Source organism: Salvelinus fontinalis, chromosome 13 (assembly GCF_029448725.1).
Source record: "Salvelinus fontinalis isolate EN_2023a chromosome 13, ASM2944872v1, whole genome shotgun sequence".
Classification (NCBI taxonomy): Eukaryota; Metazoa; Chordata; class Actinopteri; order Salmoniformes; family Salmonidae; genus Salvelinus; species Salvelinus fontinalis.
In genome coordinates this window covers 25,862,951-25,889,012 of record NC_074677.1, presented here as the reverse complement: position 1 = coordinate 25,889,012, position 26,062 = coordinate 25,862,951, and the positions used below count along the sequence as shown (strand labels likewise).

Below are 26,062 nucleotides of genomic sequence, written 5' to 3'. Positions count from 1 at the left end.
ATACGCCAAGTACATTTACATCTAAAATTAATGAAATTAATTGTTTTCCTCATCAATCTATACACAATACCCCGTAATGACAAAGTGAAGACAGGTTTTTAGAAATTTTTGCAAATGTATTGCAAATTAAAAACTGAAATACCTTATTTACATAAGTATTCAGACCCTTTGCTATTAGACTCAAAATTGAGCTCAGGTGCATCCTGTTCCATTGATCATCCTTGATGTTTCTACAACTTGATTGGAGTCCACCTGTAGTAAATTCAATTGATTGGACATGATTTGGAAAGGCACACACCTGTCTATATAAGGTCCTACAGTTGACAGTGCATGTCAGAGCAAAAACCAAGCCATGAGGTTGAAGGAATTGTCCGTAGAGCCCCGAGACAGGAATGTGTTGAGGCACAGATCTGGGGAAGGGTACCAAAACATTTATGCAGCATTGAAGGTCCCCAAGAACCCAGTGGCGTCCATCATTCTTAAATGGAAGAAGTATGGAACCACCAAGACTCTTCCTAGAGCTGAATGCCTGGAAAAAACTGAGAAATCAGGGGGAAGGGCCTTGATCAGAGAGATGACCAAGAACCCGATGGTAACTCTGACAGAGCTCCTCTGTGGAGAGGGGAAAACCTTCCAGAAGGGCAACCATCTCTGCAGCACTCCACCAATCAGGCCTTTAAGATAGAGTGGCCAGATGGAAGCCACACCTCAGTAAAAGGCACATGAGAGCCCGCTGGGAGTTTGCCAAAAGGCACCTAAAGGACTCTCAGACCATGAGAAACATGATTCTCTGGTCTGATGAAACCAAGATTGCGCTCTTTGGCCTGAATGCCAAGCGTCTGGAGGAAACCTGGCACTTTCCCTACGGTGAAGCATGGTGGTAGCATCATGCTGTGTGGATGTTTTTCAGCGGCAGGGACTGGGAGACTAGTCAGAATCAACGGAAAGATGAACGGAGCAAAGTACAGAGACATCCTTGATGAAAACCTGCTACAGAGCACTCAGGACCTCAGACTGGGGCGAAGGTTCACCTACCAACAGGACAAAGACCCTAAGCACACAGCCAAGACAATGCAGGAGTGGCTTCAGGACAAGTCTCTGAATGTCCTTGAGTGGCCCAGCCAGAGCCTGGTCTTGAACCCAATCGAACACCTCTGGAGAGACCTGAAAATAGATGTGCAGCGACGCTCCCCATTCAACCTGACAGAGCTTGAGAGGATCTGCAGAGAAGAATGGGAGAAACTCCCCAAATACAGATGTGCCAAGTTTGTAGCTTCATACCCAAGAAGATTCGAGGCTGTAATCGCTGCCAACGGTGCTTCAACAAAGTACTGAGTAAAGGGTATGAATACTTTTGTAAATGTGATACTTCATATTTCAGCGATATAAATGTGATATTTCAGGTTTCTAAAAACCAGTGTTTGCGTTGTCATTATGGGGGTATTGTGTGTAGATTGATGAGGAAAAAATGTAACACAATATAGAATAAGGCAGTAACGTAACAAAATGTAAGGGGTCTGAATACTTTCCGAATGAACTGTATAAAAATAATGTGGATCCATAATTCGATAATTGCCAATAAAAACTAGAGATGTATAATTTACAATCACTGTTGGGGGAGGGGGAATCTTAATAGGTTCTTTCAAGATTCGATACTAGTGTGCTGCAATTTCAATATACTGTGGATTCCTCTTTTGTGTGGTTCTACGCCCTGAGCTATCTAGATAAAAACAATAACCTTTCAGCAGAGGTTTGTCGCTCTCTGTCCCGCAGTTCCGACACCCTATAAGTTGGTTGAGTAATGTACAAATCTTTAAATGTCATCAATCACGTGATATTATTCTTTTGACACAAGTGACAATACTTTTCTATTGGATCAGACTGCAAAGAAAATGTTTGATATATTTTCTATATATCCCCACTCTGGTTGGATCCCCCCGCCCCAAAATACAAATCACTTTGCAAGAGAGCATAATGTGACTTGCAGGCCTGATGTGGCCTGTAAACCATGAGTTTCAATTTGAATGAAAACATATTCACTTAGGATCTCACTTGGTGATGGCCACAGGACCAAAAATGTATGAATGCAAACAATCATGTCTCTGTCACTAACAAATACAGTCATGGGTTGTAACTCTATAATTAACTCGAAAGGCACACTGGGGAATATGCAAATAAGGCATTACACTAAGCAAAGTTTTAATTAAACACTGAAAAGTGTGGACCCGTATAGACACTGGAATAGTGTTACTTTTAACACTCTCAGAATTGATTCAACAGTGGAGAATTTGTGGTGTGCTGACACCAGAAAGCACACGTCCACACAGAGAGAACCATTGTTAGTAACCCCACTTTTGATCACCTTGAATCCTGCTGAAATGGCCTCCTGTAATTGCTTTGTTTACATTAAGTAATTGTTTGATTAATTAATAACACACAGTCAGTCTCCCGATAATCAGAGTACTCAAGTGTGAGTACTTCATCACAATAATGCACTCTGGTGCATAGCTATCTTTTTAATGAAGATTAGGTTTCAAATCACAGCAGGCCAGGGGACATGCGCCTGAGTGGCTTCTGGACACCATCCAGCATTACCAGCCAGCCAAGCCAGCAGCCAAGAGGTAACAGGGTGCATTGTGAAGGGAAGGCAGCCTCTGGCCCAGCCAGTCTTTAATTTACAGCCATGGGGGGACAGGAGAAGGAGTGATAACAGATTAGTGTCCGGGGCTGGTCAGGCAGGTCAAGTGTCAGAACAACCGTTGGCATCTGAGATGACACAGTGACATAGTCAGTAGCTCACTGCAATCAGTAGAATTACCTTTGAGAGGGAAAGAACCCCCCCATCTCATTTCCCCACCACACACACGCACGCACGCAAACAAACAAACACACATACATGCGTCCACGCACACGTACCATTTCCATCCCCAACCCCCCCTCTGGAGTTCCAGGAAGTGCTGTCTAATGTTTTCCAGTCAGGTGGATGTGGGGGGTACAGAGCAGTCAGACAGAAACAATATCAGTCACTCTCTGTCTGTCTGGGGTTTCCTGTTGTACAGGCAGCAACTGGACAGGACATAGCCTGGTGGTCCCAGATCTGTGTATGCTGTCTTGCCAACTCAACACAGGAGTTGGCAAGACAGCACAAACAGATGTGTGACCAGGCTAGACAGGACACGGATGAGGAGTGAGTGGGTAGACTGGAGCTTATCTCTCAGACCCTGGGCTCACACAGGCATTCCACTCCTCTCGCTGGTGCAGAAGAGAGACACAGAGCGGGGTTTCCATGTGCGTCACTACTGTGACACAGCGAATGGAATGGTCAACCAGCATGGGCAGTCAGTCAGCCAGCCAGGATGGAATAGCAAACTCAGTCAGTCAGGGACAGGGGAGGCAGATGTCCGTGCTGACTGGCACAGTCCAGGTAACCCATCATCCAAACCCTCTTTCAAATAATACGAGCATTTGATTGAGCGTGTCTGGAGTGCCATAATATGGACAGGATTTGCATATTTGGGACTTATCCATTGTTTCCATATTTCCAGAAGCCAGACAAACTCAATCAAATTATATTTGAAACCAGGTTTGTCATCATCACACAAACATCAGACAACAATTATCATCATCCTAACTCTTCTAGTAGAAATTAATACCACCGATTAGGAGTTAGCAAAGTCACCACTTAAAGAAACATAGAATCTCAAATTGTGTTCTACTTATTATAGGCTATCTCTATTTGCAATACTATAGTAACTGGACAGATATTCCACTATGCTTCCTGAAAGTCAGATGACGGTTTAAATTCACACTGGCCAAAACTTAATCTCTTGGCCTCAGGTCTCAAAGAATGGACAGATATTCCACAATAGTTCCTGAATATGAGTTCATGAAAGTAAAAGTTAGACAGAAGGTCTAGCCTAAATGTACTTACACTTACACATTTAGGTTCTACATAATTTCTTGGCCCCAAGGATCCAGGTCCCAAAGACTTTGGGTCAGATTCAGGACATGACATCATAATGTGGAGGACGACGTACAGTATCATTAGAGAGCGGATCTGCAGATCACATCTGATTTAGAGCCCAGAATGTTCTACAATGTCACAAGATACATGTTATGGTTCTACTGTAGCAGCAGGGAATATAGTAAACAGGCAATCATTATTTATGCAAGATTTCAATAAGCCCCCCATTTCCCATAGACTACAGTACACCACTAAAGAGGCACGCCAATTAAAAGGAATCTGTGGTGTAATTGTGGTGTAAAAAGTGGTGTAATTGCATTTGCTGGTGATGGGGGGGGGGGGGGGGGGGTAAATCAGGTAATGATCTGGATACACAGACAGTTACTAGAACCATGGAGGGTAAGCCGCAGCAGCAGCAGCACATAACGTTAGTGCATTGTGAATGTGTGCTTTGGGGCTGGTTTAGAAATAGTGTACAAAAGTATAGGGTTTAGACTCAAAGGTCTTTGTCTAGCTTTGTATGGGCTTTCCAGACTATTGAGTTTAGGAAATGATTGCATTGGGGAATTGACTGGATATATTATATTATATCTGTAGCTGGGAAAAGTCCAGTATCTGATCCTCACACCCAACAAACCTTTCCCTTGTTCTTTGTGATTATATCTTAATATCTTTACTCCTGTAGATCTTACATGCTGCCATCATATCTATAGAGGGATTATTACCATAGTACCATAACCTTCCCACCAGAGATTTTGACCAGTGATAATAACCAATGGGCTCAGATCTCCACTCTTCATCTTCAGCAGTGATCCACCACATCCCTGTCAGACCATGGGCCGGACAGTTTGCTTTTCAAGAACCAAACAAGACTGAAAATATTTTACTATGATAGTAAAATCTGGCCACAATGCTGGCCTTTAGGAGTATTTAGATAGTACAATAGTTGCAATAATATGTGCAGTAGATATAAGCTAGAGCATAAAGTCCATACTGTATGTACTGTACAATCAACATGTTTGAGTTGAGCATTAGAGCCTTTTAAAGAGTTTGAGAGGCTTTTTCAATTCTGTTTGCCAGTCTGACAATATTTATGTAAACTAATTTGCTGAAAGAATGGAAGAAGGGAGAGCGTTGGGCATGTCTGGCTGTGAGGGATAAGTAGTAGGGTCAGTGTGGAGAGACAGAGAGTGGATGGAATCGGCCACCACATTGGCTGAGATGATATTTCCCCTCTTGGGGCCGGCCAATAATCCTGCATATAAATAAGGAGAGATGCAGGAGAGAGGGAGGGAGGGCAGAATGGATGGGTTTTGGCTGGGTTAAATGGAGACTGTAAATTGCTCAATGGAGTGGAGGAAAATAAGTAGAGTTACCGTATCTACAGTATATGATCAAAAAGCTGACTCACAGAGTGTGACATTTTGAGTTGTGATGGTTCGGAAATACTCTGTACGCAGCATATAGAAAAACCATTACTTGATTACACAGAGAAGGGGAATTGCTGCTCTTGCTGTGCCGGAAACAAGTACAAAAACACCAAGAGCAGAATAGCAGCAGGGAAGGAAGGAGGAGTAGAAGTATAGATCCCTGGCTAGTATTCACAACAACCTCTACTGTAAGCAAAGTGAAATAGCCCATACTCATGTATTCCTGTGTCCAAGTCATTATGGGTAGTGAGTGAGTCTACTGTCAGCAGGTGGCATATCATTCATCAAACACTGCTGAGAAGTGGAAACTTATATCACCTGCAAGTCTGCACTGTCACTGTTGAAATGCGGCACCATGGAAATAGCATGATGTGCTTTGTTGAGGGGAGTTGGAAAGCAGCAGTAGAGTCCTTTACAACATTTACATTCAATTACGAAGTTAAGGATGTTCCTTTTGAGGGTATAAACTGAACTAAATGTGCATGCTGCAGAACTCTGCTTTAGGAAGGTACACTTTCTACAAAGGCATACATTTGGTACCTCACATCAGAGCATGAGCACAGCAGATTAGATTTTCTCTCCAGAAATAGCTAAAGGGGACAACTACAGTTACAGCTAAGACGGCTGGCTATCTGCTAAATCAAAAGTATTGACATCAGATGGTCATTTTTAGAAATCAAGCACTTTTAACCAAGATACAGCCAGAGGACCACTCGTCAACGGTTCGTTCGGCTTCAGCATCAATCTACAAATCAAAACATCTCAACCTTTCAATTTGATGCTCATGCTGGTCACACACATTCTCAGGCTCTGAAAACATCAGCCTTTCTCTATTTCAAATATAAACTAGAGGGGTTGACCTTTTATCCTTGACTTTTACATTTCTCTCATGATCCAAATACACATCCTACATGATTTTGGAAATGATTTTGATATCATTTTTCCTGGAACAATCCCTGGAATCCCTAATATATTTGTGGGTTTTGGATTAAGCTGAGAATGGCAGAGAGATTTCCACACAGAGGACTTAGAAGGTATTACTGAGAAAAAGACTTGTTCACCTCCCTTCCCCACCCTTTCCACAGACGACCAAAAGTCAAACTAATTACATTGTGCAGTAGTGAGGATATCGGCATATGTTGCTAACAGGGGGTGTTTAAAATTAAATGTTTATCACGAGATGAGACAAACAACTTAAAGGTTGGGCTGAACTCACAAATTCCGCATGCGTTTTTCTGCTGCTCGTTAAGAAAAAAATAGATTTGCATCTTGAAGGTGTGGTTCGATGTGGGTGTGTTATGATCTCTATATCGTACCATGGCAGTTATAGTTATTTTTCCCTCTTGAGTCACAGTATCAACATTTCGCTCTCAAAAGATCAATAATTGATCTACACTGAACAAAAATATAAACGCAACACGTAAAGTGTTGGTCCCATGTTTCATGAGCTGAAATAAAAAGATTCCAGACATGTTTCATATGCACAAAAAGCTTATTTCTCTCAAATTGTGCATCGTTTTCTGATGTCAACGTTGTGAACACAGTGCCCCATGGTGGGGTTATGATATGGGCAGGCATAAGCTACTGACAACGAACACAATTGCATTTTATCGATGTCAATTTGAATGCACATAGATACCGTGATGAGATCCTGAGGCCCATTGTTGTGCCATTCATCCGCCGCCATCACCTCTTGTTTTAGCATGATAATGCACGACCCCACGTCGCAAGGATCTGTACACAATTCCTGGAAGCTGAAAATGTCCCAGTATGGCCTACATACTCACCAGACATGTCACCCAAATGAGACGGGGGGGGCTAGAGATAATTTTTATAATTGACTGATTTCCATATATGGACTGTAGATCAGTAAAATCTTTGAGATTGTTGCATGGTTCATTTATATTTTAAATATACACTACCGTTCAAAAGTTTGGGGTCACTTAGAAATGTCCTCGTTTTTCAAAGAAAAGCACATTTTTTGTCCATTAAAATAACATTAAATTGATCAGAAATAGAGCATAGACATGGTTAATGTTGTAAATGACTATTGTAGCTGGAAACGGATGATTTTCAAAAATTGAATATCGACATAGGCATACAGAGGCCCATTATCAGCAACCATCACTCCTGTGTTCCAATGGCACGTAGTGTTAGCTAATCCAAGTTTATAATTTTAAAAGGCTAATTGATCATTAGAAAACCCTTTTGCAATTATGTTAGCACAGGTGAAAACTGTTGTTCTAATTAAAGAAGCAATAAAACTGGCCTTCGTTAGACTAGTTGGGTATCTGGAGCATCAGCATTTGTGGGTTCGATTACAGGCTCAAAATGGCCAGAAACAAAGAACTTTCTTATGAAACTCCTCAGTCTATTCTTGTTCTGAGAAATTAAGGCTATTCCACGCGAGCAATTGCCAAGTAACTGGAGTTCTCATATAATGCTGTGTACTACTCCCTTCACAGAACAGTGCACACTGTCTCTAACCAGAATAGAAAGAGGAGTGGGAGGCCCCGGTGCACAACTGAGCAAGCGGACAAGTACATTAAAGTGTTTAGTTTGAGAAACAGACACCTCACAAGTTCTCAACTGGCAGCTTCATTAAATAGTACCCGCAAAACACCAGTCTCAACGTCAACAGTGCAGAGGCGACTCCGGGATGCTGGCCTTCTAGGCAGAGTTGCAAAGAAAAAGCCATATCTCAGACTGGCCAATAAAGATAAACGATTAAGATGGGCAAAATAACACAGACACTGGATAGAGGAACTCCTAGAAGGCCAGGCCCTGTTATCCCAGTAATAATGCCATGCATTACACCTGGGTAGAAAACACTTAAATTTGCTCAACTTCCCATTGGCTCAACTTACCCAAAGGCAAACATTGTTGACTATATTAGCCCACACAGTTACAAGGATGCACTTTTTTAGGACCCCGTATTGAATCTTATAGAGACCCCAACTGATGTATACAGATGCAGGATCTTAATGTGATCACTCAACCCCACTGCAATTGTCGCGACCTTTACTTTGAATACCATAACACAATAAATACATTTGAGTTGGTGGAAATCGTTTTTTTGGACCTAACTTGCTCACCACTTTTTCCATATTCCATGTCTTTTTTCACAGATTCCATGAAATTATGACCTCTTTCTAAATATTTGGTAAAATGATTAATTTTGTGTATGGTTTCCTGGAAACAAAGGTGGCTCAACTTACCCCTTCGGCTCAACTTACCCCTCACTCTCCACTACTGGGTATGAGCCCATGTTTCATCACACACAAACAGGACATTGAAACACACCTTACTTTGCAAACACAGAACACATAGAATATCTCTGTGTTTACAGTCCTGTACTGGCTGCTCCCTGGTAACTGCAGTGGTGGAAACTAGAAAGCCTCACTGGTGACACTTCCAGACCTGGGTTCAAATACTATTTGAAATCTTTAAAAAAGTTTTGTCCTGGAGCGCCAGATGTGTAGGGTTTGCAGTTTTGGCATTATTTTATTGACCCATTAAGCCAGGTAAGGTCAATCAAACACAGATAACGTATTTACAATTATTATAAATAGTATTTGAACGAAGGTTTACCTACTACCTCTGGGTACAGCAACTCACTGAGAATCCTCTTTTTGGCCTGTTTCCTGAATCCTGATGTTGGTCTGTCTCCAATGAGAATATTTATGTAACAAAATAGTGCTGTGGCTGCAGATTCCTCTTGTCTTTCTTTCCACATTCTTTGGTGTTTTGCTAATGCTCATCGTGTCATGGTCTGACTCTACCCAGCTCTTGAGGAGTATCCACCAGGTCCAATGGATCTCAACAAATTCACAAACATTTCTGCAAACAAATTAGATATTGATGTCAAAACCAATGAACGTATTGTTTATTAATTAAGAGAGAGGCTTTCAGTTGTCAATGTCAACATGACATTCTGGGAATTATGCTACATCTAACATAGTGGCTGTAGTTTCTACAAGCCAGCACATTACGGTTGGGTTTGACACGATAGTGTAAAAAAGGGCAGGCATATAAGTCTAAGCACTTCTATGGGTGAGTCAGCAAAATGGATGGACAGACAAACAGTACAGTAAATGTCATAATGAGAGGTATCCCTCCCAGTGAAAGGAGGAATGTGAGAGACAATGCCTTGAATGTATTAAAGCAGCCCAGCTGTCAGGGAGGTGTGGTGTGGGAATTCTGCTGATGGGGATGTGCACACACACACACACACACCACACACCACACACACACATAGCTTCGCCCAAGAAGCCAGCAGCATGTTGCCGCCCATCTACAGTTGATTGCATCGCATAACCTGAACACTACATCACTCACTACCTCTCTCTCTCTCTGTCTCTCTCTCTCTCTCTCTCAGCAGAGACTCTCTGTTTCGGTATGTATAACACATACCGTATTATACACAAAGTGTACAAAACATGACCTAGGCTGGCCAGGTGAAAGCTACGATCCCTTACTGATGTCACTTGTTAGCATTGGAGTCAACATGGGCCAGCATCCCTGTGGAACGCCTTCAACACCTTGTAGAGTCCATTCCCAGGCAAATTGAGGCTTTTCTGAGGGCAAAAGGGGGTGCAACTCAATATTAGGAAGGTATTCCTAATGTTTTGTACACTCAGTGAGCATATAAAGGTAAAAGGGTGAATTATATTCAATATTTCGCTCTTTTGTTGTCACGTTCCTGACCTGTTTTCCTTGTTTTTGTATGTGTTTAGTTGGTCAGGGCGTGAGTTGGGGTGGGCATTCTATGTTTTGTGTTTCTATGTTGGGTTAAATGTGTTGCCTGATATGGTTCTCAATTAGGGGCAGGTGTTTGACGTTTCCTCTGATTGAGAACCATATTAAGGTAGGCTGTTCTCACTGTTTGTTTGTGGGTGATTGTTCCTGTGTCTGTGTCTGTCGCACCACACGGGACTGTTTCATTTTCTTTCGTTTGGTTAGTCTGTTCCTGTTCGTGCGTTCTTCGTGTTATATTGTAAGTCCACATGTTCAAGTCTGTCTACCTCGTTTTGTTGTTTTGTAGTTATTCAAGTGTATTTCGTGTCAGTGTTCGTCTTGTTTAATAAATTCATCATGTCTTCATACAACGCTGCGTTTTGGTCCGATCCATACTCCTTCTCCTCGACCGAGGAGGATGACACCCGTTACATTTGTATAAACTATTCAAATACAATTTAGCCTATATCAAAACAAGCATATCTGGAAAAAATACACAGCCCGAAAACTTCAAAGTACAACATCGATTCTACCTTCCATCCTATACACCCTGTACACTCTTCCTTAAAATACCAAATCTATCCAAGCCTCGCCCTCATAAACATAAGGAGCTATCCATCCTCTGCCAGCAGCCCCAGGAGCCCACCCAACCCACTCTGCTCTTGTTTTATACTTAGTGTATACTGAATGTGATAAGTCTACTATTGTGAAAGTGTCAGGTCAGGAACAGACGGTTATCAGAACAATAAGAACGGTACATGTACTTTCTCATCAGACACTGCAATTCCCTGAGAGACAAAGCCTGTGTTATCACAGTCTGATTAGTTTGGTTACGTAGTGTAGTTTCGGATGAGGAATCTTTTCCTGTGGGTTGTTGTGTGTCTTGAGAAAGTCTCTCCAGCACTGTGTGTAGTAGAATGTCTAGCCTATCGCTCTCCTTCACTGAAACTTCTGATGCCCAAGTGTGAGCAAAGACAACAAACAGTCATGTTGTTCCAGTGACCAACATTGTTATTGCTGCATTGATATCAGACAAAAACACTCCAGAACTATCAAACGCTTCTCTGCTTTCCCAACATTCTGGCAGCTTTTCCTGCATTACCACTACCTCCAAACATCCTGACCATGCGGGCAAGAAATCCACAGGACCGTGCAAGCTCACTATCCTTTTTTGAGCATGAGAAACGCTCTAACCCTCTCTCTTTCTTTCTCCCTCTCTCTCTGACTCCCCCTCTCACCTCACTTGACAAACATCATGCCAGTCGCCACAGTTCACCATGGACGGGGCTTTTATTCTGCCTCCAGACGGCTCTGGTTTACATGGAGTCGGATCTGAAAATAGGCCCACTGTTCTGTGTTCAGCCATAATATTTCACTGAAAAGGTCATCAGAGTATCTGCTGAGCGTGGGCACTGGGCCATTCTCTCAGTGTGTAGAGCGTTGGACCACAGTCAGAAGGAGAGAGTGGAGAGCCAATATGTAGTGGTGGTTTGATTAGATAAGAAAACATTATCTTCTAATGAGGAAAGTCTTTGTGCAGCAAACAGACAAGATAGGCTAATCAACCTGGTGAGAAATAGATTAAAATCCTCATCTCAGTCCTTGATCAAATCCTTCTCTCATCAATTGCTTTATCCTCTCCTCTGCAGACTTCTGTACATCCTGACAAATCAGCCCATTTAGTGATCAATTCTCATTAACTATATGAATGCTTTTTCAATTGGATGGGGCAATGGATGTATGAGAATAATAACAGCATGATTGATAAACTTTACAGTAGACCGCTTCAAATTATAATAAGGATCTTTATGGGATCGAACAGAGCATGTGTGCGTGTGTGTGTGTGTATACATACAGTATCAGTCAAAAGTTTGGACACACCTACTCATTCAAGGGTTCTTCTTTATTTTTTACTATTTTCTACATTGTAGAATAATAGTGAAGACATCAAAACTATGAAATCACATGGAATAATGTAGCAACCCAAAAAGTGTTAAACAAAAAGTGTTAAATCAAAATATATTTTATAATTTAGATTCTTCAAAGTAGCCACCCTTTGCCTTTGCACACTCTTGGCATTCTCTCAACCAGCTTCACCTGGAATGCTTTTCCAACAGTCTTGAAGGAGTTCCCACATATGCTGAGCACTTGTTGCTTTTCCTTCACTCTGCGGTCCGAATCATCCCAAACCATCTCAATTGGGTTGAGGTCAGGGGATTGTGGAGGCCAGGTCATCTGATGCAGCACTCCATCACTCTCCTTCTTGGTCAATTAGCCCTTACGCAACCTGGAGGTGTGTTGGGTCATTGTCGTGTTGAAAAACAAATGACAGTCCCACTAAGTGCAAACCCACTAAGCGCAAATCACAGACAGTGTCACCAGCAAAGCACCCCCACACCTTCACACCTCCTCCTGAGGAGGAGATCATCTGTTCACGTACTCAGATGATCGGAGGTTGGAACCAAAAGTCTCAAATTTGGACTACTTAGACCATAGGATAGATTTCCATCGGTCTAATGTCCATTGCTCATGTTTCTTGGCCGAAGCAAGTATTTTCTTCTTATTGCTGTCCTTTAGTAGTGGTTAATTTGCAGCAATTCGACCACAAAGGCCTGGTTTTATCACCAAAGCCCCACACACTACCCACCACTGCGACCTGTATGCTCTCATTGGCTGGCCCTCACTATATATCCATCGCCAAACCCACTGGCTCCAGGTCATCTATAAGTCTTTGCTAGGTAAAGCTCCGCCTTATCTCAGCTCACTGGTCACCATAGCAACACCCAACCATAGCACACGCTCCAGCAGGTATGTTGCACTAGTCATCCTGAAACCCAACACTTCCTTTGGCCGCCTTTCCTTCCAGTTCTCTGCGGACAATGACTGGAACGAATTGCAAAAATCTCTGAAGCTGAAGTTTTATATCTCCCTCTCTAACTTTAAGCATCAGCTGTCAGAGCAGCTTACCGATCACTGTACCTGTACACAGCCAATCTGTAAATAGCACACCTGACTACCTCATCCCCATATCCTTACTTACCCTCTTGCTCTTTTGCACCCCAGTATCTCTACTTGCACATCATCATCAGCACATCTATCACTCCAGTATTAATGCTAAATTGTAATTATTTCACCTCTATGTTCTATTTATTGCCTACCTCCCTACTCTTCTACATTTGCACACACTGTACATAGATTTTTCTATTTATTTTTCTTTCTATAGTGTTATTGACTGTACGTTTGTTTAAGTGTAACTCTGTGTTGTTGTTTTTGTCGCACTGCTTTGCTTTATCTTGGCCAGGATGCAGTTGTAAATGAGAACTTGTTCTCAACTGGCCTACCTGGTTAAATAAAGGTGAAATAAATAAATAAATAAAATAATTAACGGAGTCTCCTCTGAACACTTGATGTTGAGATGTGTCTGTTACTTGAGCTCTGTGAAGCATTTATTTGGGCTGCAATTTCTGAGGCTGGTAACTCCAATGAACTCTGGGTCTTCCTTTTCTGTGGGGGTCCTCATGAGAGCCAGTTTCATCATAGCGCTTGATGTTTTTTCCAACTGCACTTGAAGAGACTTTCAAAGTTCTTGAAATTTTCCGGATTGACTGACCTTCATGTCTTAAAATATTGATGGACTATGGTTTCTATTTGCTTATTTGAGCTGTTCTTGCCATAATATGGACTTGGTCTTTTACCAAATAGGGCTATCCTCTGTATACCTTGTCACAACACAACTGATTTGCTCAAACGCATTAAGGAAAGAAATTCCACAAATTAACTTTTAACAAGGCACACCTGTTAACTGAAATGCATTCTAGGTGACAGCAAAGCTGTCATCAAGGGAAAGGGTGGCTACTTTGAAGAATCTGATTTGTTTAACACTTTTTTGGTTACTACATGATTCCATGTGTGTTATTTTATACTTTTGATGTCTTCACTATTATTCTACAATGTAGAAAATAGTGAAATATAAAGAAATACCCTTGAATGAGTAGGCGTGTCCAAACTTTTGACTGGTACTGTATGTGTAAAGGAGTGTAAATTACTCTTCCTAGCCTGGTATTGAAAACCTTATATTGTGATGGATCGTACAGTGAAATTACTGTGATTGCTGATGCATTACACTGTAACGAACCAACTAAAGAGGAGTGATCATTACTCTGGTTATTAAAGACTTCCCAGAATTAGTCCTAATGTAATCACAGATAAACCATCTGTTTCGATTCTAAACTCCATCAGAAGGAGATGGTAAAGATGAAACAATCAAACACTGTTTCCAGTGCCTGATCCATTAAGGCCAGTTTCTCTTCTTTAGTAGCCTAATATCAGAACCCATAACCAATCCTGTGCTAGCTAGCTAACTAGATGACATTTTTTCATCAAAGTTCATCATGAAAGATTACTCCTCTAGTTACTTCACTGAACATCAGGCCCACAACCTGTATCTGTGGATCCATATCAAACATAGTCATGGTCAGTTGATGACACTTTACATTTGATGTAATCTGTGTGTGACTCCATTGAGGATAGTTACGCCCTCACTCAACTCTCCAACACTATCATCTTAAAATAACCTCTATCTATGGCTTCATATCAAACATAGTCATGGTCAATTTATAATAACAACACATTTGATATGTAGCCTAGTGTGTGTGACTCCACTGAGGATAGTAAAGCTCTCTGGCAGTACTAGTGATTCTTGGCCAGTGTATATTAAGAATACTTTACCCTCAGAACAGCCTCAATTCGTTGGGACATGAACTCTACAAGATGTCGAAAGTGTTCCACAGTTGTGCCAAGTTGGCTGGATGTCCTTTGGATAGTGGACCATTCTTGATACACACAGGAAACTGTTGAGCATGAAAAATCCAGCAGTGTTGCAGTTCTTGACACAAACTGGTGCGTCTGGCACTTACTACCATACCCCTTTTAACGGCACTTCAATCTTTTTTCTTGCCATTCCTCCTCTGAATGTCACACATAAACAATCCATGTCTCAATTGTCACAAGGCTTAAAAATCCTTCTTTAACCCGTCTCCTCCCCTTCACCTACACTGATTGCAGTTGATTTTACAAGTGATATCAATAAGGGATCATAGCTTTCATCTGGATTCACCTGGTCAGTCTATGTCATGGAAAGAGCTTAATGTTTTGTACACTGTATATGAAACATACTGTACGTGATACAAATACTTGACAGATGACAGATGCTACCCAAGGAGGCTGTAATTGGATGATGTTTAGCCTCATATGAACTGTACACACACACACACGAGTGCGCACACGCGCATGCACACACATACATTCTGATGGAGGAAAACACAGTGTCAGACAGACAGCAGGAAGTGACAGCATAGATGGATCACACCACAGGGCTGATGGGACGCCTTCCAGTTGTTCTAGAGGACAAGTCACCCTGAGGAGCTTGAGGACACCTCATCTCACTGTGTGTTCAGTACAGAGGACTCATGTCTGAGCTGGTTTTTACCCCAAATTTGGCCGATATAAATCTACAGTAATAAGAACAGCAGTTATGAAATCCTCAGTGACAAAACTCAAATGACTTCATTGATGTCTTCATTATGCCTTGGCCAGAAACCAAATCCTAAATGAAAACAACAAAAACACCTGCATGATATGTGAACAACAATATAGTCTGTGTGTGAAATAGCCAATGCTCTCCCTCATTTGAACGACCTGTTCGAGAGCAGTATAGTAGAGAAATGTGTGTGACAGGAACCAAGAGTCTAATCTCTCCTGCTGGCATGCAGCAGCTATACTGTAGCCTCCGAATCAGAGCCTGCCGTGCTATCTCACACCACACACACTACCGCTCCGAAATGACACGACAACACTCACTAACTGATAACGCTACACTGTGTGGTGTGGGCTGTGGCCTCACTGGCTGCCTGCCTGGCTTTTCTCTATTGCCTGCTTGGCCACACTGTGACTGACACAGGGACTTCACTGGCTGCACACTGGGTGGAAAGAGATCCGGCTACAAACAGAGGCGCTCCCACACACACACTACTAAACACATACATGCACACACAAAGATGCATACGCAGCACATACACACACACACCTCTTTGTCAGCTGTGCAACAAGTTATTTTACACTAGAGGCAATGAGCCCACAGAGAGGAGCTGATAATGCAGATATGCTGTTCATGGATAGGACAGAGATAGGACACAACCTGAAAGGAACATTTGTTGATGAGAGAACAGAAAGAAGCAAGAAGAAAGAGAGACAGAGATACCAATGGTTTCTCTGACTAATGTGAAGTTAAAGGCTGCTAAATGAAGTTAACAGAGACTTTGAAATGTAAATGTATTAAGCAGTCTATCCTTAGGGCAGCAGAGAGAGAGAGAGACAGAGAGAGGAGAGGCGAGAGAGAGAGCGAGCAAGAGGCGAAAGAGAGAGGCGAGAGAGAGAAAGAGAGAGAAGCTTCTTTCTGCCCCCCCCCCCGCCCCCCCCTTAAAAGATCTAGATGCACTATTGTAAAGTGGCTGTTCCACTGGATGTCATAAGGTGAATGCACCAATTTGTAAGTCGCTCTGGATAAGAGCGTCTGCTAAATGACTTAAATGTAAATGTAAATGTAAGCTGCATGGGACAGCGATACCATCTCCACTGGCTGATTCCCTGCCTGCCTCTGACAGAGAGGAAGCTGCTGGAAGATAAAACACACTCAGCACTTTTCATGTCCAGATATTGTGAACCACACACACACACACACACACACACACACACACACACACACACACACACACACACACACACACACACACACACACACACACACACACACACACACACACACACACACACACACACACACACACACACACACACACACACACACACACACACTACTAGTCAATGAATATCCTTCTTCTTATTAGAATCTGAGTAATAAGAGAAGAAGGGCCAAGTAAACCTACAGTACAAACAGAGCCACTGGCACTGTACAGCTCTATATGTCTGATAATTAACCTTTAAATGGGATTTTCTGACATGGCATCAGATTCATAACTAAGCTATTTGGCAATGCATGGCTTTGTTTGCCTCTCACATCAATAGAGCAAAGAGGGACAGAGAGGGGGGGAAAGAGAGAGAGAGAGAGAGAGTGAGTGAAAGATATACTGATGAAGTGAATAAATAGCCTCAGTGATGGAGAGAGTAGTGGTCAGTGAACAGAGCTAAGCTGGCATACGATACAGTACGGTAAGGTAGCAGACCTGACTCAGGTTCCTCCAGCCTACCCGCCTGGTTCCCCATGCTGGTTCGGTCCGCAGGTCTACTCACTCTCCACCCCAGGAAGGACTAATCCAAGAACCCCGGCCGCGGGGGAGGCGGCTTTGCTCAGAGAAACTATCTTACAATATGTAGTCTCAGTCTGATCTCCCGGCAGAGATAAATACAGGAGACACAAATAATATCCCCTCCTTCCTTTCTCTCTCTTCTCTCCAGCTCTTCCTGAGGCTGAGTGAGTGGAGGCAGACTGTCCCGCTGCCTGTGTGTGCTCAGTCCTCCAGGCTGGTGACAGTATGACACACTGGCAGAGCGGTGTGGGCTTCATTAGCCCTGTGACGGCTGGAATCAGCACATAGGAGGAGTGGCTTCTCCAGGCCACACACACACACACACAGGTCCTCCTTCTCTGCTCCTCCTCCTTCCCTGTCTCACAGACTCTCCCAGAGCTGTTCTACACTCTCTCGATCACAGTAGAGCAGAAATGACTGCTGCTTTTTAACACAGTGTACTGTACCTCAACAAAGTAATCCTCTCTTTCTGGTACAGTATAATGAAAGATAGAGAGACTGATGGAGAAGGAAGAGAGGAAGGAAAAATAAGGAGGAAGAAAAGGACGTTTTGTCTTGTTGGCAGAGACTAACAGCAGAGCTCTCTCTTCTCTTCCCTTTCATGTTAACTCTCCTGACCTCATCCGTCCAGCAGAGAGAAGGATCACCGATTAGCTGGAGCTAACTCTTAACAAACGCATACATGCAGTATCTTTCTCCCCCTCTCACATACACGCATTCATGTGCACACACAAAATCACACACACTGCCAGTGTTTTCATAGCAAGAATCTGCATTACTGGGGGGCTGTTTTGGGGTGAGTGTTTATGAAAACGGTGGGGAGTTGTGTGTGAGGGGAGGGCGATGCAGTGGGGGTGGGATGAGAGGATAGCTTGTTTTTTCCCCCTCTCCCTCATTCACAATGTATGTGTCTGAAATATTCATGATGATAAAAGCCACAGTAGGAGAAATAAAGTCGGGAGTGAATTAATGTGTCATCTCCGGTTGGATTGGTCCTTTTTTGAGCGACGCGACTTTAAGGCAACCTCTCTTTCTCTCTCCCTCCATCTTACAGTGCCTCCCTCTCTGTCACTATGTGTGTGATTGTATGTGTGCCTTTGTCTTTCTCTCTCTCCTATTTTATTGTGCTATTAAAGTTATAAGAGCCTCTATCTGTTGCAACATTAAGCATTTTGAAAAATCTCATGAAGGGCGTAATAGTTTAGAAAGTCTAAGAGATGCTGCGGTGGTGCCTCCTCCTCCTCTTCTTCTTCCTTCTCCTCCTGCTTCTCCTCCTCCTTCAGTGTTCTCTACTGATCCTCTCTCCTGTCTGAGCCCATCACTGCAGAACCACCCTCAATAAACAAACATAGCTCTAATCCAGTTAAGAATGTCCTCCTCGCCACAGGAGCTCCATTTCTATGGCCTCCAAGAAACATCTAGAAGAATTTCAGTATTTGGGGGTTGCTTGGGGCACAGTCTTCTCATGACATACAGTGGGGAGAAGAAGTATTTGATACACTGACGATTTTGCAGGTTTTCCTACTTACAAAGCATGTAGAGGTCTGTCATTTTTATCATAGGTACACTTCAACTGTGAGAGACAGAATCTAAAACAAAAATCCAGAAAATCACATTGTATGATTTTTAAGTAATTAATTTGCATTTTATTGCATGACATAAGTATTTGATACATCAGAAAAGCAGAACTTAATATTTGGTACAGAAACCTTTGTTTGCAATTACAGAGATCATACGTTTCCTGTAGTTCTTGACCAGGTTTGCACACACTGCAGCAGGGATTTTGGCCCACTCCTCCATACAGACCTTCTCCAGATCCTTCAGGTTTCGGGGCTGTCGCTGGGCAATACGGACTTTCAGCTCCCTCCAAAGATTTTCTATTGGGTTCAGGTCTGGAGACTGGCTAGGCCACTCCAGGACCTTGAGATGCTTCTTACGGAGCCACTCCTTAGTTGCCCTGGCTGTGTGTTTCGGGTCGTTGTCATGCTGGAAGACCCAGCCACGACCCATCTTCAATGCTCTTACTGAGGGAAGGAGGTTGTTGGCCAAGATCTCGCGATACATGGCCCCATTCATCCTCCCCTCAATATGGTGCAGTCGTCCTGTCCCCTTTGCAGAAAAGCATCCCCAAAGAATGATGTTTCCACCTCCATGCTTCACGGTTGGGATGGTGTTCTTGGGGTTGTACTCATCCTTCTTCTTCCACCAAACACAGCGAGTGAAGTTTAGACCAAAAAGCTCTATTTTTGTCTCATTAGACCACATGACCTTCTCCAATTCCTCCTCTGGATCATCCAGATGGTCATTGGCAAACTTCAGACGGGCCTGGACATGCGCTGGCTTGAGCAGGGGGACCTTGTGTGCACTGCAGGATTTTAATCCATGACGGCGTAGTGTGTTACTAATGGTTTTCTTTGAGACTGTGGTCCCAGCTCTCTTCAGGTCATTGACCAGGTCCTGCAGTGTAGTTCTGGGCTGATCCCTCACCTTCCTGATGATCATTGATGCCCCACGAGGTGAGATCTTGCATGGAGCCCCAGACCGAGGGTGATTGACCGTCATCTTGAACTTCTTCCATTTTCTAATAATTGCGCCAACAGTTGTTGCCTTCTCACCAAGCTGCTTGCCTATTGTCCTGTAGCCCATCCCAGCCTTGTGCAGGTCTATAATTTTATCCCTGATGTCCTTACACAGCTCTCTGGTCTTGGCCATTGTGGAGAGGTTGGAGTCTGTTTGATTGAGTGTGTGGACAGGTGTCTTTTATACAGGTAACGAGTTCAAACAGGTGCAGTTAATACAGGTAATGAGTGGAGAACAGGAGGGCTTCTTAAAGAAAAACTAACAGGTCTGTGAGAGCCGGAATTCTTACTGGTTGGTAGGGGATCAAATACCTATGTCATGCAATAAAATGCTAATTAATTACTTAAAAATCATACAATGTGATTTTCTGGATTTCTGTTTTAGATTCCGTCTCTCACAGTTGAAGTGTACCTATGATAAAAATTACAGACCTCTACATGCTTTGTAAGTAGGAAAACCTGCAAAATCGGCAGTGTATCAAATACTTGTTCTCCCCACTGTATATAAACATCCACAAATGTATCAATTTCTATCTATCTATAGGCTACATTTAGGTTTTTATTTTATTATTTTTAGGCTATTTGACATTAGTGCGTAAGCCTAAGCTTTAGGGCCTAACTGTACGCGCGCCAAATAGCCTACACGCCAATCGCCAAACGCTTTTGGGAACAGGCAGAAAAAGTTAAGGTCAATATACTGAGGAAAAAAGGACACTGTCAGAGTTTTATTCAATAAGAGAAAAGCTGTGAAATGGGAGAGTTGAAAATAATGAGAAGGGAGGGACAGAAATGTAATGTTTAGGAAAGATTTGATGGTGTTAAAAAAGGATGCTAGCAGTGCCTATGTTATGTGTGATGCTTGTGAGGCACATCAAGGGAAGTGTAGACTATCGTTCAGATGGGTTAAATAGAAACTGAAATCTGGACAGTGACTGTTGGTCTATAACTTCTTAATAGCCTTAATATGAACTCCTGCAGAATTAAGCATTTGTTGCAGAAAAATTATACACTGAAAGTATATTTTGACTCGGGAATAGGAGTGAAGAAATATGATTTCTTTCTTTCAGCATCTTGAGAAAATGTGAATATGCAGTTAAGGACCGTCAGTAAAGGTGCTATTTTAAAATGATCAGCTGAAACATATCTAAATTAGGCAAAATATTGTTACGCCGTGTCTGACTGTAACTAACAGTGCATTTTCTATATTTGCGGGTTAGGGCCTCATATTTTCACTTTCACTCGGTTGTGGATGGGTTATTAGCAATTGCAGGCAGGTGAACAAACAGCTGACCCACGCACCACCAGTGCTTGTGTGTGTTTCTCTCTCTCTGTAAGCATGTATGCCTGTGTATGTGTGTGTGTGTGTGTGTGTGTGTGTGTGTGTGTCTGTCACTGTAGAATGCTTATGGAGGCTAAAGAGGACTGAGGAGTCCCAGTGGTATTGAGGCATTTTGGATTAATTCATTTGGCAGTGATGAGGAGGAGCTAGAGAGAGGATATAGATACTTTTGTACCCGTTTCCTCCAGCATTTTCTCAAGGTCCTTTGCTGTTGTTCTGGGATTGATTTGCACATTTCGCACCAAAGTACGTTCATCTCTAGGAGACAGAACGCGTCTTCTTCCTGAGCGGTATGACGGCTGCGTGGTCCCATGGTGTTTATACTTGCATACTGTTGTTTGTACAGATGAACGTGGTACCTTGCGACTGGAACGAATTGCAAAAATCTCTGAAGTTGGAGACTTTTATCTCCCTCAACAACTTTAAAAATCTGCTATCCGAGCAGCTAACCGATCGCTGCAGCTGTACATAGTCCATCTGTAAACTACCCACCCAATTTACCTACCTCACCCCCCAAGTTGGTCCTGATGACAAATACTGACCTCCTAATGACCGTGACACAGTGTGAGTGTCAGACCGGGCCAGAGGGGCTCCAGAATTAGCGTCTGGGCTGAATCAGTCATCACAATGAGATCTTCTTTGCCCTCTAGTAGTTTAGGACACTGTCAAGCCACCAGTTTTTTTTTTCTTTCTTTTTCCGTTATTTTACCAGGTAAGTTGACTGAGAACACGTTCTCATTTGCAGCAACGACCTGGGGAATAGTTACAGGGGAGAGGAGGGGGATGAATGCGCCAATTATAAACTGGGGATTATTAGGTGACCATGATGGTTTGAGGGCCAGATTGGGAATTTAGCCAGGACACCGGGGTTAACACCCCTACTCTTACGGATAAGTGCCATGGGATCTTTAATGACCTCAGAGAGTCAGGACACCCGTTTAACGTCCCATCCGAAAGACAGCACCCTACACAGGGCAGTGTCCCCAATCACTGCCCTGGGGCATTGGGATATTTTTATTTTTTTAGACCAGAGGAAAGAGTGCCTCCTACTGGCCCTCCAACACCACTTCCAGCAGCATCTGGTCTCCCATCCAGGGACTGACCAGGACCAACCCTGCTTAGCTTCAGAAGCAAGCCAGCAGTGGTATGCAGGGTGGTATGCTGCTGGCTTTACAGTTACAGCTGTGGACACTGTGTTCTAACAGCAGATATATTTGTTTTGGCTTCACAGATATTGATATTGAGCCACAGAGGATTTTCAAATATCTATTGTATCTTTAAGTCAAGACAGTGCTACTGGTAAAGGCAATAAAATGACTGAGTAAAACTGGCCCTTTGAACAGTGACACACCACGAGACCTTCAAAGTTCAAACTGCCTGCAGTAAATGCTCTGCATCCATTCCACGTGAGAACAGCAGTGTGTAAATCAGAACAGGTGTGAGGTAAAGGGAGTACCCATCCATGAAGTAGCTACTAGTGCACATCATCTTACCTCATCAGGGCTGATGATAAAAATGTTATTCATAGAGTAGCAACCGCTCTGTCTTCTCTCATCCTGGCACTCCACAGGGGATCCTCTACTCTCTTCATTTAAATATTGATGAAGTGCTTAAATAAGTAATCTGGACGTGGCTGTGGTGTTAAACCCTCGTCTGATGGGACAGTGTGAATATAAATATCTTTCCCTCTTCAAATCTCTTTTTACCCTTTTACCCTGGAGCTCTCACTGCAGAGAAATTCCTATGTACTTATACTTAATGGCAATAAATGGAACTTTATTGAACATATTGAACGTAGCGTAAAGTACCACTACCGCCGATTAAGCATTATAAAGAGGTTTTATATTACAGACCCCCTGTATCATCCCATTAGTATGGAATGCTGTTAAGAGTAGTAGGAAATCCAGACTGATCATACTGGATGTTAGTGACCCTCTTAGTCGCCCTGGACAGGAGATAGATGACGCTGCTAGTCTGTGTGTTTCCCGTGGTTGTGGCTCTATCCCTCACTCCCTTCTATTCGCTTTGGCTCTACCTCTCACTCCCTCTTCTTTCCTTTCTTGGCGCTCTCTCTCTCTGCAGCAATCTCTTAAGTGCTGTGGGACTTGGGACAGGCTCTGGCTGGTTCTCAGCAGCTGATGGAGAGGGACACCAGAGAGTGGAGTCATGGTCTCTAGATGACACTGGTGTGATGATCACAACAAAAGGATGTCACTTTACTAAATAAGCAGAGTGACATCAAGTTAATTTATTCATACCTCCAAGGACATGGGGATTCTATCACTACCTCAGAAGAATGTAGCCTAACATTTTGCCTTAACTAGTCAGGTGATAGTACGGATATGTAAGATGTTCTGGCACAAACGAATGAATCACGTTGTTGGAACAGTGTAAGACAGGTATGGCTGATGCATAACTTACCTTTAAACTGTGGCATTTGAGAGAGTAGCCTACTACATGCTCACACACAAACTACATAGAACAAGTGAAACATTATCTTTCAATAAAATGTTCAATCTGGTATTTGGAAGAAACACCAAAGCCAACACCAAACATCACGAATGAAAGCAGATTTGGATGTATAGAACATGTGTAATTTCTGACAAGTCTGAACAGTGCTAGGGTAATGAAAAAGTGCCTCAAAGCCTTGCAGGTCCAGATTGCCTGAATAGGAGCAGAATGGAGTTTACAAGACTAACATGACAATGCTGACACAGTTACATAATCCAGCAATAAAAACTGTCTTCGGTACAAAATACTTACCACAAAGCAAGGTGGTGAGAAGATCAAGTAAACCAAGAAAATAATAAGTTGACATAAATCAATAGAGCTAATTTACCTCCACCAGCACATACAGAACATAACCATCTTTCATTGTGACTGACAGCATGGTACAAATCTTCAAAAGCTACAGTAGATTTCACTAAACTCTGAGCATTGTCCCTGCCTATCCTCATCGATACATCAAGATAAGACACAGATATTTCACTCAAAATATAAGATCACATCATACGTTTAAATATCAGACCACAAGCCAAATCTATATTAAAATATTACATTTTCCCTGCCTGATATCTCATCTCAGACATTCAGAAAACAAAGGATGTTTTTTCATAATGCATACTACCGTACCCCGAACACGCAAATTGGAGCATGGGAGGGCCGGAATATGAGTCCAAATCAACGTATGCGAAACAGAGCATGTGTCACGACTCCGACCGAAGGTGACTCCCCTTCCCGTTCGGGTGGCGCTCGGCGGTCGTCGTCGCCGGCCTACTAGCTGCCACTGACTCTTTATCCTCCCCCTCCTTATGTGTTTATTTGTTACACCTGTGTGGAGGTGATTATCATTAGTTGGGCTTTATTAGTCAGCCAGCCTGTACGTTTCTTTGTGCGGGATTGATTCAGTTGTACATTGGGATTCGGGAGTAGACGAACGTATTTGTTTGTTGCGTTCATTAGAGTATATTTGGACTGGGTTTTTGTCCCCCGTGTATGGGACATTTGTTTTGTTACACTCAGTGTTTTCGTGGGGACATTGTTTCCCGTGTGCGCATTAAAAGCACTATATTGAACTATCTGTTATTCCTGCGCCTGACTTCACACCCCCGACACCCAGAGCGTTACAGAATCCCGCACCACTGAATGGAGTCAGCAGGAGCAGCAGCCAACCTCTCTCCACCTTCGGCTCCCCCCCAGGACTCTCCATCCCCCGGCTCCAGCGCGCTCCGTTTTACGCTCCCGAGGGATTATGATGGAGCGGCGGCGGGGTGCCAGGTGTTCTTACTCCAACTGGAACTATACCTGGCCACCGTTAGCCCCACTCCCTCGGGAGCGGAGAGGGTGCGTGTCCTCGTCTCCTGCCTAACGGGTCGTGCTCTGGAGTGGGCAAACGCAGTCTGGAATGGCCCAGACTCAGCGAAGGAGCACTACCCAGAGTTTACCCGCCGTTTTCGTGCCGTGTTTGACCACCCCCCAGAGGGCCGAGCGGCGGGTGAAAGACTATTCCATCTCAGGCAGGAGAAGAGGAGCGCCCAGGATTACGCGCTGGAGTTCCGGACCTTGGCCGCGGGATCAGGGTGGAACGACAGGGCCCTTATTGACCACTACCGGTGTAGTCTCCGGGAGGACGTCCGCAGGGAGCTAACGTGTCGGGACACCGCTCTTTCCCTTGATGGGCTAATTGACATGTCCATCCGACTGGACAATCTGCTGGCTGCCCACGGGCGTTCGAGGAGGGTCCTGTGCGTTCCACCACCCAGCACCCCGGCTCCCATCCCGATGGAGTTGGGAGGGGCCGCGCCTAGGGGTATCGGAGGAGGAGCCCCCCCTGCACCAGCTGTGGTCGGAGAGGACACACGGCCGATCGGTGCTGGGGGGGTCCGTCTGGGAGTCGAGATGGCAGGCGGAACACTTCTCGATCACCCCAGGTGAGTCAGCACCAAACTCACCCAGAACCCCCTGTTGGTCACATGTTTGTCTTGATTTTTTTCCTTAAATGTTTTCCCTCTTCCCAGCATAGGGCGCTAGTCGATTCAGGTGCAGCTGGGAACTTTATGGATCGCGGACTCGCCCGTAAGTTGGGCGTTCCGCTTGTGCCGATAGATTCTCCCTTTCCCGTGCACTCCCTAGATAGCCGGCCATTAGGGTCAGGGGTGGTCAGGGAGGGCCACAGTCCCACTGGACAT

General features: G+C 43.6%; 1 protein-coding gene across 4 annotated transcripts in view; it reads right to left on the bottom strand.

The window, feature by feature from the left end:
• The window catches only part of LOC129868310 (cytospin-B-like), a 188,060-nt gene that overhangs the window by 85,709 nt on the left and 76,289 nt on the right, over positions 1-26,062 (bottom strand). The window contains exon 1 of one of the 4 annotated variants that reach the window (XM_055942175.1): positions 17,373-17,808. The exons of the other annotated variants lie outside the window; for them this stretch is intronic. Within the exon in view, the coding sequence (XP_055798150.1) occupies positions 17,373-17,412 (40 nt within the window). The 5' untranslated portion in view covers positions 17,413-17,808. Of the gene's footprint in view, positions 1-17,372; positions 17,809-26,062 lie in introns of those variants that run through there. 4 annotated transcript variants of the gene reach the window in all.